The following is a 14,864-nucleotide window of genomic DNA, read 5'->3' on the forward strand; positions in this document are numbered from 1 at the left end:
TTGATGGTAAAAGCCATGTATAGGATTGGACCCCAAGTAACAAATAATCAAACGAGGGAATGAGCATCATTTCCGTTCCTTTCTGAGGTCATGAATGTATAACAAAATGTCTGCTTTTTCTTCTTTGATGAGCAGGAGCAGACAGAATTTGGAAATAAAACAATATATCTTCTCAACCAGAAAAAAAATTGTATATATTTACTAAATAGTAAGTAAAATTTTCCCCTTGGCTAGTCTATTGCAATTTTACAAGCTTCAACAATGCTGAATGGATGTTATTGAGAAGTGAATTTGGCTCATTCTTTTTATGCTTTTAATAAATACTCAAGGGAAAAGTGGTTGTTCAAACAAAATGAAATACAAATAAACATAGAATTTATTCTCAGTAGGCATTCTGAGGAACATGGAGCTTGAGTTTTATTCCATTTTTTTTTCTGGTACTTGCAAGCAAAACTAAAATATTCATATAAGCTGTCAGTTCTCTAAAGTGAATTCATCCTTTTTAAAAAATAAATCTAAATATAAATTCAGTGGATAGAACAGAAACAATGTGAGACATAACAAATGACATTTCTGCCCCAAAGTACATCATTGTAATGGACCATATTATTCTGGACTGTGGATATAAATGATTTTTTTTCTTTTCACAGCATTCTGTAACAATTCTTGAGACACAGTCATGCACAAAATGCCATTTGTAATTATAGCAGTTTGCCATTTTTATCTGCTCCATGCTTGTTTCTTGTTTGATTGATAATCCATGTCATGCTGATACTTAACAGAAGCTACAATTTTTTATTACCTAAATTTCTGGACAAGGTTAGAATTTTTTGTTTGAGGGAAGAATTAAAAAAAAAAAGTTGGTTACTTCCCAATGCATTCTTCACGTGGAGTCCTAGGGAGACTCGGGACCCACAGAGAAATATACTTAGTGGAATGCACTTACTAGTATAAAGAAGAATTTAGTCTGCGGATTTCATTTCTGATTGATCATTGCCCAAATTTTGAAATAGGCTTTCAAAAATGTATGACTCTCCAGGTAGTGTCCTGAGGAGAGTCAAGACACCTCTTTACGATCCATAATTATTCGGATTACCATTTAGTATTTTTTTATATATATTCTGACTTTGAAAAAAAAAAAAGTTGCACAGTCTAATAGCTGTTGGTTTAAACAAATCAGATATTTTTGCTTGTTCTAGACTGTATATCCTCCACCTTAGACACCTTTTGTCAGAAGTAATGGAGGTTGATTTTAAGCCAGTATTTACTACTAGAGAGTATAAATTCAGACACCACACATCATAAAAGCAAGAGCACATTTTATTGTTTGAGAATGACTGCAAAGGTTCCACAGTACCTGGACAGAGGTTGGCTCTTGAAAACCATGTATTTTATTTAATTTTTTAGAAGATACGTATGAAAATACCTTTCCAGGTAAGGTTCATGCTTCAATAATATTTGGATACTGTTTGTTCTTCATTACCTTTATGTGGTTGCATAAATCACCCAGAAATAGCTTTATCACCTTGGGTTGCAATAACCTTTATGAAAACTTAGGTGCTCAAATGGCATGATACGACTATACAGCATCAATACCTTTCTGAATTTGACAAAACTAGCTGATTAAAACTGATTTAAATACTACTTTCAGTCTAGAAGTCTGCCCTTTTAATAATCAATTAAAACGTTGTTTCATTGTGTTTATTCAGCACATAGAAAGCACTGCTTGACATGTATTAGACCTTATGTAGCAGTACACAGCTGTAGCCCATCCAGCATTTTCCAAATGAGTTTGCACAAGGAATAAAAGATTGCCATCTGAGCAACACTGGAGGGAGACAAGAGCAGACAAAAGGCAGTTAAGCACTACAAAAAAAAAGAAAAGACCCTGTTGAGAGAGAAATTTCTGAGCAAATGCCTCAATTTCACAGGGAGATACTGTAGCAGGCAATGTACATTGATTTTAGCACATGAAGTACATTCCATTTGGGATTCATTAAGCTTCATTTTGTGCACTATCATAAATGGGTTTGTCAGCTACTCTCTCAAGTAATGCACAGTTTCAAAGCAAGGAGGTAGAATAAACCAAAGTGAAAATACAGTGTGCCCTGCAAAGAGCGTAAGCCAGTTTTAATAGAAAAATGCTCTGGTTACTCAAACCCGTATGTCACAGTAGCAATAATCAAAACCTAATCATTTTAAAAAGAGTTTATACTTATAGACTTTTTGATACAACTTAAAACGTCAATAAGGTCATGCTCCCAGCTGACTTGGTAGAAATTCCACTAGAATGGCAGATGCACTAATGGAGTTCACAGTCTTTATTTCTGTCATTTAAAAAAAAAATACATGCAGACTTCCATTTGATACTTTTTAATTAATTTATTTATTTATTTATTTTACTGAATATGGGCAAGGTACGTTTTGTTTCAGTCACAGTTACTTTGTCAACTTACGTATTTGCAGCAGGAGGTTGCCAAAGCAGTTATTTTCTCTCCTATTTTCTTTCCTTGGGAGCCAGCTGCAGAGCTCACCCTGATACTTCACTGCCTCTCCAGGATTCGGCTGCCAAATCCAGAGGCTGCAGAAAGTGGCATGCCTGTTAGGCTGGGCTTTTCAGCAATCCCACAGGGATTTGCACAAGTCCAAGGCGCGTTTGAAACCTGTTTGTGAATGAGTGAGAGGTGTAGAGTACTGGTTTTCTGCATAATTTGTTTGAGTTTGTTTTTCGTTTTAGTTCGTATTTTGTTTTCAGTTTGGAAGCATGTAAGTCATGAGATTTATCCAAAAACCTGCCTAGTAGATTTGTATTTAGTTATGATAACACTAGTGGCGTTTTTTGTCTTGAAGTTGACTAGAATTGTAGTGATTTAAAAGCAAAAGATTTGTGGGATTTCTGAAAATTTTCCTGGAGTGATTGGTTTGCAATCACAAATCAATAAAAGAACAGTATTGTACATGCACATAGCTCTGTGAAAGTAAATAAATCTTCATTTGCTTGTTGCTCAGGTTTTTGTGCTTTGGCATGAAGGGATATTAGGATTTTATTAAGGAAATTAGCCTAAATGTCGGGACTTTATTGCCAAACTTCGCGCTATGCCACATACCATAGCAGAGCATCACTTCATGCGTCTTGCTCTTTCAGGTGGATGGCAGAAGTGACCAAAGTCTTGGGCAGAGAGAATAGAGGGTAAAATGCTGGCCAGCTTCTGGGAACTGTACTCTTGGACTGTACTAGTAGACTAAAGCACAGGAACCTGGATTTAGCTACTTGTCATTTAAATAGTTTATTTAACACTTTTTTTTTTTTTTTTTTTTTTGGAAGTGGTTTTGTCTCGGGTATGTAAGTGGGAGTTACAGTAGCAAGGTGGTCACTGAATAATGTGCTATGCCTGTGAAGTGAACCTGCAGCATGTGGCAGCACAGGTTTTGGCCTCCCCAGGAGCCACACTCAACACTCAGGCTGAAGGGAGGATACAGTAGATAAATGTCAGATAGCTGCTCCTTTCTGCAGAAAGTTTTCCACTTTCTTTCCTTTCCTTTCCTCAATATTTGATCTTTCAAAAGAGCTCAGGATAAGTGACAGCAGTAGACTTAACAGTTATTAGGTTGCAAAGTAGTGGATGAGGACTACATGGTGGTTAGCTTACATTTATGCTGTGATCGTAGCTGCCATTTGGGTCAGAAAGAGTTTTCCCTTTTGATAGATTGGCTGTGTGCTAGGAAAACTTGTCTTTCCCCAGAGCATCATGTAATTATTTGGTGGCAAAGAGTTGTGCTACGTTGCTATGGACATGCAGCTCTCCACTCCGAGAGCTGCTGTAATACTGATATATGTGACTCTAATCATTCTGTCACTAAGATGTAATATCGATACACCAGGACAACATTTCTATCAGAGGGCCTATTACTTGCCCTCTTAGTCGAAGAGGGGAGGACTGGGATAAGCCAAATTCTGACTGTTTCTTAGCCTGAGAGGGGTATTAGGTTCAGTTCTGTAACCTCAAATACCTGCAGGAGATATGATGCTATTGAACCAGCAGCACTCACGAGTGCTGCTGCGCACCAGGGGCTGGCTGAACCCTCCAGGGGGAAAAAGGTGACAGTCTTGTTCTGTGTAGGAGCCTGGTTTCTGCAGCAAGAGCTAGGCTGGCAGGCAGGGCCATGCCACAGCCGGTCCCCTCTGCCTATGCCGTGGGACTGAAGGACTTGCGCTGTGCAGCACGGGAGGTCTGAGGAGCTGGTGTGAGACTGAAGTTTTATTTAGAAGACTACATAAGGACTGTGTCAGGAATTATGCTGGTAACAGCCATAGCACAGAAGTGCTATTCTATCTATAGAATTAAAACAGTGAAAAGGTGAATTTTAAAAAGATGAATTTCTCATGTTTCTTTGGTAATTGGGGTTTATGAAATCAATGTGTAACTGAACTGAGTTGAAATGCTAAGATATATAAACAGAGTCCTTCTCTGACATCTGAAGAATACATAATTAATTCAAAAGGAACTTTAAGGTGATCATCTTTCTATGTATATTTTCCTGTTAAAGCAGTCATATTTCTCCAAGCAATCAATTTTGAAAGTTGTCTTATTTCTACAGAGCAAAAATAATGCTGGTGAACATCCCCTAACTGCACTCGTAATTATTTCTGATTAAAAGTGCCTTGGCCTTACAGCACCAGGGAAATTAATAGGAGAAGGTTTCTACAAGTTTTAGAAGATGAGCAAAGACATACTCCCTCTTAAAATTATTTAAGCAGGTGCTGTGGGAAGCCATTGCTTTTATAAGGCTCTTCAGATGTTTACAGCAAAACATTTTTTCCCAGTGATTGAATTTTTCGAAGTACTAAAATACCATGGAGAAATATGTTTCCCACCAGTTTTATGGCTCCCTGGATGCATTCTATACAAACCTTGTATCTGCTTGGACACAAACACTCTATTGCAAAAAGATATCTTGCCATTTTAACAAGCTATACTGCTTTGAAAGGATACACTGCATCACCAGTGGGAATGTCAGTACCTTAAGAGTAATACTTCTTTAAGGGCACTATTTTATTAAAGCAGACCTCAGTAATTTGTTCCTGACTGTTATACACCCTTATTTTATTAAAGGTATTTTACATCTGTGGAGGAGATTACTACCACTCCTATTTTCTCCACTACTTGGCTTTAATGGATGGTGTGGAATATAATATTTATTAAGCCTAAGCAGGGGAGGACATAATAGCAGAATTGTCCTTTATAACCTACTATATACAGCTGTAAAATAAACCGTAATAAAGCAGGAATAATTATCCAGAAATAGGAAATGGAGTACTCTGCCTGCTTCAAATATTTGAGGGATTTAACTGCTAGTTACACATGTATTTCAAGAAATTGAACTTAACAGTAATAATACTGATACTAGGTCAGTACTATTTTTAAACAAATTAAGAGAGATGAGGTTATCTGGGGTGTCATAATTGCTATGTTAACATAAAGCATATAATGCATAACTTTATAATCTCTCTAGAGTATTAACCTAATACTTTACAAAAATACTTGTACTGATTAACTTTGAGCTTTAGAGTTCTTTTGCCTGTGTTCTGATGGCAACCATGGCTGGCTCCCTGGCTACCAGTCAGTTCTGCTGGTGATCACCAAGTGTTGATGTCGAGGAATACCATTTTTCCTCATTGCACCATTCTTTGTGCCTTCACATTCCCTTCTGGCCATTCAGGACCTACATTTACTGCCTGGATTCCAGAAGGCAATGAGTGTTTCAGCCTGGTTTTGCCTGGGGTTAGGAACACAGACTTTTGGAAGGGAAGAATGCTATTTCAAGTATGTGCTTTGCATGTCCTTTGCATGTACCTAATATATGCACGGTTGACATGTGAATAGTTCCCTAGACCAGGAAGACAAGTAAAAAAGCCTTTCCTAGTGGCACATTTGCAGCTTAAGCAGGCAGGTGGAGGTTTTCAGGTGTGAAATGGCAAGCATAGCTGCCATCCTGGTGAAAATTTGCTCCCACTGGAAGCACTTATACAGTTGTGTGTGTTTTGTGAATAGGAAAAAATGGGATCTTGCTAATGAGATCTGTTTCAAATTATTTATTATACTACCAAATGCTGCAATAAAGGGAGTAGAAGATGAAAATTATTTAAAAGCATGTTGTATATTTTTATTACGAGTGGGACATGAAAGAGTATGCCTGACTGCGGAGGCACAAGCTGCCTTCCTTTGGCTGGGCAGTAGGCTTGTCAGGGCTCTCGTGCAGTCCTGGCTGGCAGACGTGCGCGGGGCCTGCTCACAGGGCACACCTCGGCCTTCAGGCCTGCTGGTGTCATCGCTGCACTTCGTGGCACTGGGATTGAGTTATCATGACTCTTGGATGCACGCTCAAGCAGTTCATTAATGCAAGCACCATGCCTCGCTGACCGTGGCTGAGTTTGGCCAGGAGCTGGCTGGCACGTGCTGCCTGTGGACATGGAGCAGCGGGCGCGACTCTCTGCGAGCGGGTGTCCCCCTCTGCCTGCAGGGGACTCTGGTGCTATCTGACCAGCTCAGGCTGCCTGGCTGGTGTGCTGGCCTTCAGCCTGTTCCTAACTATCTTCATCACACCCAGCCCATGTTTCCACATCAGCGTTATGCAATATTTTTGTTTATTGCACTGCTTACTGGATAGATCTGTTTTTCTGTTTCTTGTGTGATTTCTCTCCTTGGTAGCAATCGCTGGAATCTGTCTCAGAGAGAAAGGGGAAGGTTTTGTACTAAGCACCTAATGTGGCTTTGTGGGAAATGGATTCCTGATCAGATATTCCAGAAAGACTGGAAGAGCAGTTCCTGTCCAACTCCTTCCTTCCTGATTTCTTCCTCCTGTTGTCCTATTTATTTATTTTATTTTCATAAATGAATATTGTGGAAATGATTGGGACTGAAGTTATTACATTAATTATCCAAACTGACATTTTTGCAGTGTGTGAAAGGACAGGGTGGTATGTAAAATAGATGCACTAAGAACACCTACAGTATGACAACAAGTAGCAGGGTAATTGCTGAAAATGAAGTCTTTTCTGCTATCCCTTCCCTTCAACATCTGTTGTTCCATATGGAGTCATAAATATTTGCAACAAAATAGTTGAAGAAATAATCTCAACATTAATAGGGAAAAGCTGAATCCGCCAAGAAAATTGAAGAATCTTTTTTTTTTTTTTTTCTTGGCAAGTTCCTCCTACCCATCCTCATCTGACAGTTTAAAATCTCGGTAGAGGAGTAGTCAGACTACAGTGATACTTAAAAACCGCCATGAAAAAACCTTTGTGAATGTTAACAGGAGAGTTAGCTGAAAAAAAAGAAAAAAAGTGATTTCTTGATAATGGCCATGAGCAGGATTTTGTTTATGTTGTTTGTTGTTTCATTTTCTTCCTTTCTTCCATGTCACAATTTTGTTACTAGCCTTTTATTGAATAATTCACATTTTCACTTTTCTCTACTGTCAGTAGAAATAATGCTTCTTGCCCGTGTGAGGAATGACAAGTTACTATTACCAGCTGAAAGTTACTAGTTGCTTTAAATTGCCATATGGAAAATGCAGATTGACAGTAATTAAGCTTCTCCATAGATTTAGAAGATAAAGCACAGAGCAACCTCAAACGTTTTGGAATCCAGATTACCAAAACCTCCCCGAGGAACAGTTCATAGCATAAAACAGGTATAATAATAATACAGACAAACAATTAATTGTAAATAATTATCGTACAGATAAAATATAGTACTTTAGAAGGCTTTTAATACACTTATTGGTAGCATTAATTATACTTACACTTTTTCATAATGAGCATAATTTAATCAATTGACATCAGTTGTATTTTTCCTAATCTGTATGTATTGAACTTTAGACTGAAGTTATTTGCAATGAAACATTTTAGTTCTTATGTCTGCCCAGTGAATTACTGCACGCCTTGATGTAATTTTTTAATGCTGCAAAATGCAAATCTCATCTAACTTAGGTCCTTTTTTTGTTAAGGTTTGAATTAATGAAATATTTTCAGGTGCTTTTACTGTCAGTGCCATGTGAACATCAGAGCATATTGTAAATATGTTGAAGTTATAAATAGGTATAATTTTCTGTCTTATTAATGAGAGTACATTGATGAAAATGTCAAAGCTGTATAATTACGCGCCCCTTGTTAAAGAGCGCACAGATAAAGACAATTTGTAAACTCTTACTTTAGTGTTTCCTACCAAAATTTTCATTTCTCTGCTTTTTGCTTCCTTCTCCTACTCTAAGTGCCTTCTTTATGACGTCCTTCAGGAAAACACACCCTCGTAATTCCTGAGAGCAGGTCTATAGAAAGGGTAGTCTGTGCATTGCTTGCACAGCTCACCTTCTGTTTTTCACTACAGTAATATTCAGTTTTTCCTAAGCCAGCACATTGCTTTAAATATAACAGACATGCTGTACATTTTTTCCCCTGTGTTGGAAACAATGAAGAGATTTTACTAAACACTTCAGGACAAAAATCAATTGATTTCAGATTGCATGGGTGAGAACCAGCTGGGAAGCAGATACCGTGAAGCGGAGGATAGTTGATGTTACTGTTTTGTGATAGTTTCCAAAGGCTTTTAGGGCAGCCTGGAAATGTATATATAATGATTAGATACTATTTTTAAAGTGAAGTTTCTTTATGGCAAAGCTCGGTAGTGAAACATGCTTGTGTGCTATCAAGTTGTATCAATCATTTGAAAATGAAGTAAAGTCTGATTTAAAGCTAGTGCAGTGGATTAATCAGATACTCCCCAGTTGCATTCATTGACCCTGTTCATTCAGGGACTGTAATTAAGAAAAACAGCAGTGACTTTAAATTTGGCACCTGAATCACAAGGTTAAAGCAGTAAATTTCTAAGTCTGATTGGGGCCAGGTTAGAAGGAGGTATTGCTCCTCACTGATGAAGAGGAGTGCTCAACTCCGGGCAGAGAAGCAATGAGTGAGGGAGAAAAAGGCAGGCAGATGTTTATGGAGGATTTTCAGACAACTCTGTCCTTGCAGACCAACAGATATAAAATATTTGAAATAAACAGTGCTTCAGATTACAGGATTTACATACTTTTTGTAAAATAAAAACAAACAAACAAAAAACCCTACTAGTTACGAGTTAAGCAAAACAAAATTTGCCAAGGTTTAAAATAAGAAAATAAGAAATCTCACTTGTTCTGGAAAACTGCTTCTTGCTGTCAAAAATTAGGATCTGAGCCCTAATTCTGCCATAATAGCCATTTTTCATCACCACTGCTTATCACTGTCTTTGTGAATTAGAAATACAACTGGAAGTCAAGGGTTATCAGTTTGGATAATTTGGCAAATAATGCTATTTTAAATAAAAATAAAATATCTCACTTGCAAAGATGGGTAGGACATACAACTCAGCTGGTGTTGCAGATGCTCTGTTTTATTTTGTTAAAGATCAAAATAGTACATTAGAGCACCTAGGCTGTTCTTTTCTAACTATGGACCGTTAAATGTAATCCCCATCATTCAAATATGAAGCTTAAAGAATTATAATTATGATAAACCATTTTAGTCCCTAGCTTTCTCAATTGTATGCCACAGGCAGAGAACAGGAATGACCCCAGTGCCATCTATGTCCAGAACCTTATTATTAATGCTGGCTGAAGGTTTTCTAAGATCGAATGTCTTCGTTAGTAACTAACAGATTAATAGCTATAAATTCTGTATTATTTTTTTATGCTTTCTCTACATGTCACATATTTATTTAATGCATTATATCTTATGTTATATAAACTATTTGAGGTGAGGCTTACATGTAATGCCTCCAAACAGGTAAGTTTTGAAGTATACGTAAGTAAATAACTTGATAATCCAACTACTGCTAGGTAGTTTGTAAATTTTAGCTTTAATATTTCTAGCTTGGTTTGAGAGGGATGTGACATGCCAAGTATATCAGGTATATGAATGATGGATTTAAAAGCATGCCTTTTGAAAGAACATAAACCAGCTGGTAAACAAAATTGCCTGTTGGTTTGGGCTGTGCACTGTCATGCAGGGAGCAATTTGTGTTACTCATGTTCCCAGTGCTGCATTTAGTCCATAGGTTGATGCTTAATTTTCCAATCCAGATTTCTGCAACTTAGGCAGAAGATGGAAGGTGAAATACTTTAGTATATTGCATTAACAACAAGAAACTTTCTAGCACCTTTCCATGTGCTTTCCTGGGATAATAATTCCATTCACTGTTAGTATTTACTCTGTATTTCTTTTCTCTGCAATATACTTCTTGCTTTCATCTATTTACCTGGATGCCAGCTAGAAATTAAAATAAAAAGACTGCCCTTTAAATGGATTCCTGAATACTATTATAAAGCATGGCAGGTTTAACAAACAAGCTCAATAAAAGTAGTTCTCACTTTGTTCCAATAAATAGGAAGGTTGGTTGTGTCCTTGGTTAGATAGTATTTGTCCTAGCTTTATTTCTTGTTTATTCTGTTGTACTGTATGTTTGAGTGCTGCTTTTAGCATTTATATCTTTAGTTTCTTTAAAATCAAAACACTGAAATCAACATGTTTTTTTTTTCTTTTAAAGTGATGTGTTTGAGACAATCCGCAAAAAATGCTTCCAACATATGCCATTTTTAATTGCTTTACCAATAAGGATTCCTTAAGCCTAGCTAATAAATTTCTGCCTAACTGTGCACTTACTCAGAATATGGAGAAGATGTAGACACCATTCAAATGTGAAGACCTATTACAAGATTGAAATAGATTTCTAATGCATTTATCATTCATCTTTGCAGAGTGTGATTTCAATCAGAAAAAAAATGATGAATGGTTTGACAGTTTCCACCCATATACGCTAAAACATAATATGCTTCTTCTAGTTTTCAGCTATTACAGACTTTAACATGCAATGTGACCTTGGTCTGCAAAGCATGTTTGGTTAGCACAAAAACTTAATCATAAGAAGTCATAAGTAGAATCCTTCTTCTTTACTGCCCTTTTTCTGGGACTTGGAAATTTATTGCTTGTGGGACAGGTAGGATATGAACAATGGGCCAAATAGAGTCCAGGGTTATCTCATCTGTGTGAAAACTGCTGCTGAAAATCGATGTGACCTCTGCTACACTGTCATCCCAATTCCCACCCTCTGTGTCCTATTTGTCTTTTGGTAGAAGCTTAGATCTGTGTGCTGTCTCTATGTGTCTCTCTTGGGCCAGATTATCAAAATGAATCATTGCCTGCATACCTCTTATATTTCTATTTATTTTCCTGGTGTTGACTAGGTCTGATGAAATATGATTCTTTTTGCATTTGATCCTCACTGCAGCAAGCAGCACCTAATTTAGCTGTGTCTATCTCTTTAAAGAAGAGTAATACTATTTTGAAACTTCAATCTGCTGTACAGTAACATTACAAACCATAGACCATGCAACCTGTCTTCACAGTCAATAGTAATTTTCCTTTCAGCCAATTTAATGTTATTACTTTCATCTCCAAATAGGAGAGATTTCTAGAGGTTTTAAAGCCGCTATAGTTTTCTGTTATGCATACTTCATGTATTACTTTCTTTTTCAAATGCCACTTCTGTTTAGTATTTTGTGACTTAGATATTATTTCTGTGTAGCATCACATGCAACAACTAATCAGTTCATTTTAAAAACTCTGTCACTGATCGAAAATACTTAAATATGAGAAACTGTGTTTCTGAATCAGCACAAATTTTGTGTCTGAGTCTGTTACCAGAGGCGTTTTTGTTTGTTTGTTTAAGAAATGGATCGTTTAAATTACATGAACACAGCTCTAAAATGATAGCTATGAAGATGTGAAGAGGTTACTGGCTTTTGTTGTTATTAGTCCTGAAGAGTCGTTATGAAGATGTTCCATTTAATGAACTCACACAGTGAAAACAAAATACTCCCTCAATAGAGATTTCAAAGAATACTAGAATCTGCTAATGCTCCTGGCTTAGTTGTCAGTAGGTGTGTTTTAGAAACAGCAAAAAGCGCTTGCTGCTCAATAGGTGCTCCTGGAGGTTGTTAAACTAGATAACAGTACTGCTGCAGAGACGCTGTGGTTTAATTCGTTGTGGTCAGATTCCTTCTGATTTATTTATTTACTTTTTAAACAAGAGAAGTAGGAGAAGGGAGACCTTTTGGATACAGTGTGGTCCAATTGTAAATCCTGGAATTAATATGACCAAGACACTTGACAAATGAAACTATCAGGACTGTCTGTGCAGTTGCCGTTAGAATACACATGCATCATGAACTTATGGACAATATATTAGTTTCAAACTTTACTAAAAAGCAATTGCTGAGAAGCTATTCATGATTTCTGCAAGTGCCAAGGAGATTAGAGGAACGTATTATATAATCCATAGATATATATATATGGATTTCCCTAGAATGTTACCCCAATATTTTTTAACATTTCAGAGAAAAACAAGTGTGCAGACTTTGTCTTTAAAGACTGCTAGCAGATTTTAATTTTACGATTTTCAGCAATAAACTCAATGTTTAAAATGAATACTTGGAGAAGTAGCAAGTAGCACACAAGGGAATCTGAGAGAAGGAGATACATCTATTATTATCCTAAAATATCATTAAATTGTCTATTCAGTTTGTTGGTGATAGTACAGGTTCATCACAAAATCCGAAAGATTTTTGAAAAATAATTACTAATGTCATTGTTTATTTCTGCATACACATTTCTATTGTCTGTGCACAGCTGGATCTATAGCAACTCGATGTAACTGAAACAACGAGTGGAAGGGAAGTTACCAGGCCCCAGTTCTACAATTTATTAGAGATTCATCAATCTAGCTCTGTGCAGTAAATCGCAGGAGCAGGCCCCCGGAGTGCCCTCTCCTCCCTGGCTGCTCCTGTGAGCCTCTACCACCCAACTTTACACCTTCGGTAGAGATAACTCAGCAATGCATTTTGGCTACTGCCCATGACTAGAAAGGCTGACGGTAGCAAGGTACTTGTTAAGAAAGCCTGCACTGACACTTTACTGACAGCCTGGAGTTGGTGCTAGCTAAGCAGGAGGGGATGACTCAGTGGAGATTATTTACTGCTGAGTATGGGAAGGATAATGCTAAAGGGGTAAAGAGATGTGATACATTTCTTGATTAGAATTTTTTCAAGGTTATAGCAACAAAAAATGCTCGTCGCAGAATAGCAAACATGATAGAACGAAGAAAAGTCATTCAGGTTTAATGAACTGCGTAATACTGTTATAATTCTGTAGTATAATTCTGCAGAATTTGAGATATAATAGTCTATACTCTATTAGAGCTACGTTATAGTCTTCAGTATATTTATTATTGCTCTGTATTATTTTGCAAACTTGCCTTAGCAACAACCATGGCTGCCCAAAGGCTGAAACAACGTCAATTTTGCTAATATGCTTGTATTTTGACTTCCAGGGAAACAGTTTCTAGAAATTACATTTACCTATATTTCCAATGCTTTCTGATGTTGCTTTTAAACCTATCTTTACAGAAGAGGTCCAAATTGCCATTCCAATAATGAAACCAACCTTAGATAAAGTCCAACTGGCTGGACAGGCCTTGCCTCCTGGATTTCCTGCGCCATTTCTTTTTGCTGATGGTCTTTCATCAGTAGAAACACTATTAACCAACATTCAGGTAAATAATTCTCTATAGGGCCTGGCTGTGTCATGACAGATAAAATGTATTTCTTTTTCAATCTCTTTGAAAAGTTTCAGAAACTATTTTGTATCTGCAATTCTAATTTCTTTTATTTAATGTAATGCTTAGGTTTTCACTGTCTGGCATTATTGATTATGAAAGGGTTTTATGCATTGTCTATTTGACTTAATAGTCGGCAATAATGGTCATATTAAAATTCACCAGTCTCATTATTCCTCCTTTGCTTCTCCCCGCAGTTGACCAAGGTCAGCAATGATATGGCACTCCATTTGTAATAAACTATCAGTAGGATGAATGTGCAAAAGCTATATTGAATGATACCATGCCAGAAAGTTGCTCTTATCTAACACTTAGCTACTTTAAATGCACAGTTGCATTCCAGGTCTATAGGTTCCTGATATTATTTTATTTTTCATAGAGGAAGTAAAAGAAACAATGGATGAATTTTGTCACTGCTGAAACAAAATGGTATTTTCAACTCTTACATTTGCATGTGTTTTAGGGCCTTCTGAAAGTGGCTGTGGACAATGCCAGAGTCCAGGAGAAGCAGATACAGCAGGAAAAGAAGGAGTTAAAGATGGAGCTTTGTAGAGAGAGAGAACTAAGAGAGAGCTTGGAAAGGCAACTTACAGCTGAGCTGCAAAGCAGAGGTGAGTGAATGAAAAATGGAGTTTAGATATCTATTAAATGTATAACCCTTTGGCATTTCCAGCTGGAGCTATTGAGGACTCAGAGTTAACTGACATTCATACTTCAGTGTAATGCAGCAGTGGACTAGCACTGGTAATGAAAGATTTAAATTTAATAAAAACAGAATGAAGCACACTTTTCTGTAAGCAGACAGAACAGTGACTGAAGGATTATTTCCTGGAGGGCAACTGGCCGCAGAGTGTTTTGGCTGGTTCTGTGGAGGAAAGCTGATTCAGTTTCATGGCTTTCACATGCATTATTACCACTCCGCCTGTGTATTCCCAGCCTGATTTCTTCATTTGACAGCTTTAATTTCTTTTGTTTCCTGCTATTATCCTCCAAGCATTGAGGATCAGTCTTATTTTGAGAAAGATAATATGTCTGTAATTTGGGTATTTAGGTGATTTTTTTTTCATCGTCTTACCACTTACCTAGCCCACACTTCCTGAATAATGGAGATTTCTGTAGTTTAGGTGCTAGTCACCTAATTTTTCTTGTGGA

The 14,864-nt window shown here is 37.1% G+C and overlaps 2 protein-coding genes across 7 annotated transcripts in view; one reads left to right on the forward strand and one right to left on the reverse strand.

Annotated features, from left to right (window-relative positions):
* The window catches only part of DACH2 (dachshund family transcription factor 2), a 283,138-nt gene that overhangs the window by 252,942 nt on the left and 15,332 nt on the right, over positions 1–14,864 (forward strand). For all 3 annotated transcript variants that reach the window (XM_084534682.1, XM_084534681.1, XM_084534680.1), the window contains exons 8-9: positions 13,504–13,649; positions 14,176–14,323. In XM_084534682.1, coding sequence (XP_084390808.1) covers positions 13,504–13,649; positions 14,176–14,323 — 294 coding nt within the window. The remainder of the gene's footprint in view (positions 1–13,503; positions 13,650–14,175; positions 14,324–14,864) is intronic.
* LOC311443980 (uncharacterized protein) overlaps positions 1–14,864 on the reverse strand; it is a 199,534-nt gene that overhangs the window by 53,929 nt on the left and 130,741 nt on the right. Inside the window, exon 3 of one of the 4 annotated variants that reach the window (XR_014697600.1) lies at positions 1,083–4,334. The exons of 2 other annotated variants lie outside the window; for them this stretch is intronic. Coding sequence is in view for 1 of the 2 variants with exons in the window: in XM_084534693.1 (XP_084390819.1) it covers positions 6,630–6,723 (94 nt within the window). In the remaining variant the exon portion in view is untranslated. Of the gene's footprint in view, positions 1–1,082; positions 4,335–6,117; positions 6,724–14,864 lie in introns of those variants that run through there. One more of the 4 variants, XM_084534693.1, reaches the window with a different exon arrangement.

The sequence above is a fragment of the Aythya ferina genome (genome assembly GCF_964211825.1).
Source record: "Aythya ferina genome assembly, chromosome: 13".
Taxonomy (NCBI): domain Eukaryota; kingdom Metazoa; phylum Chordata; class Aves; order Anseriformes; family Anatidae; genus Aythya; species Aythya ferina.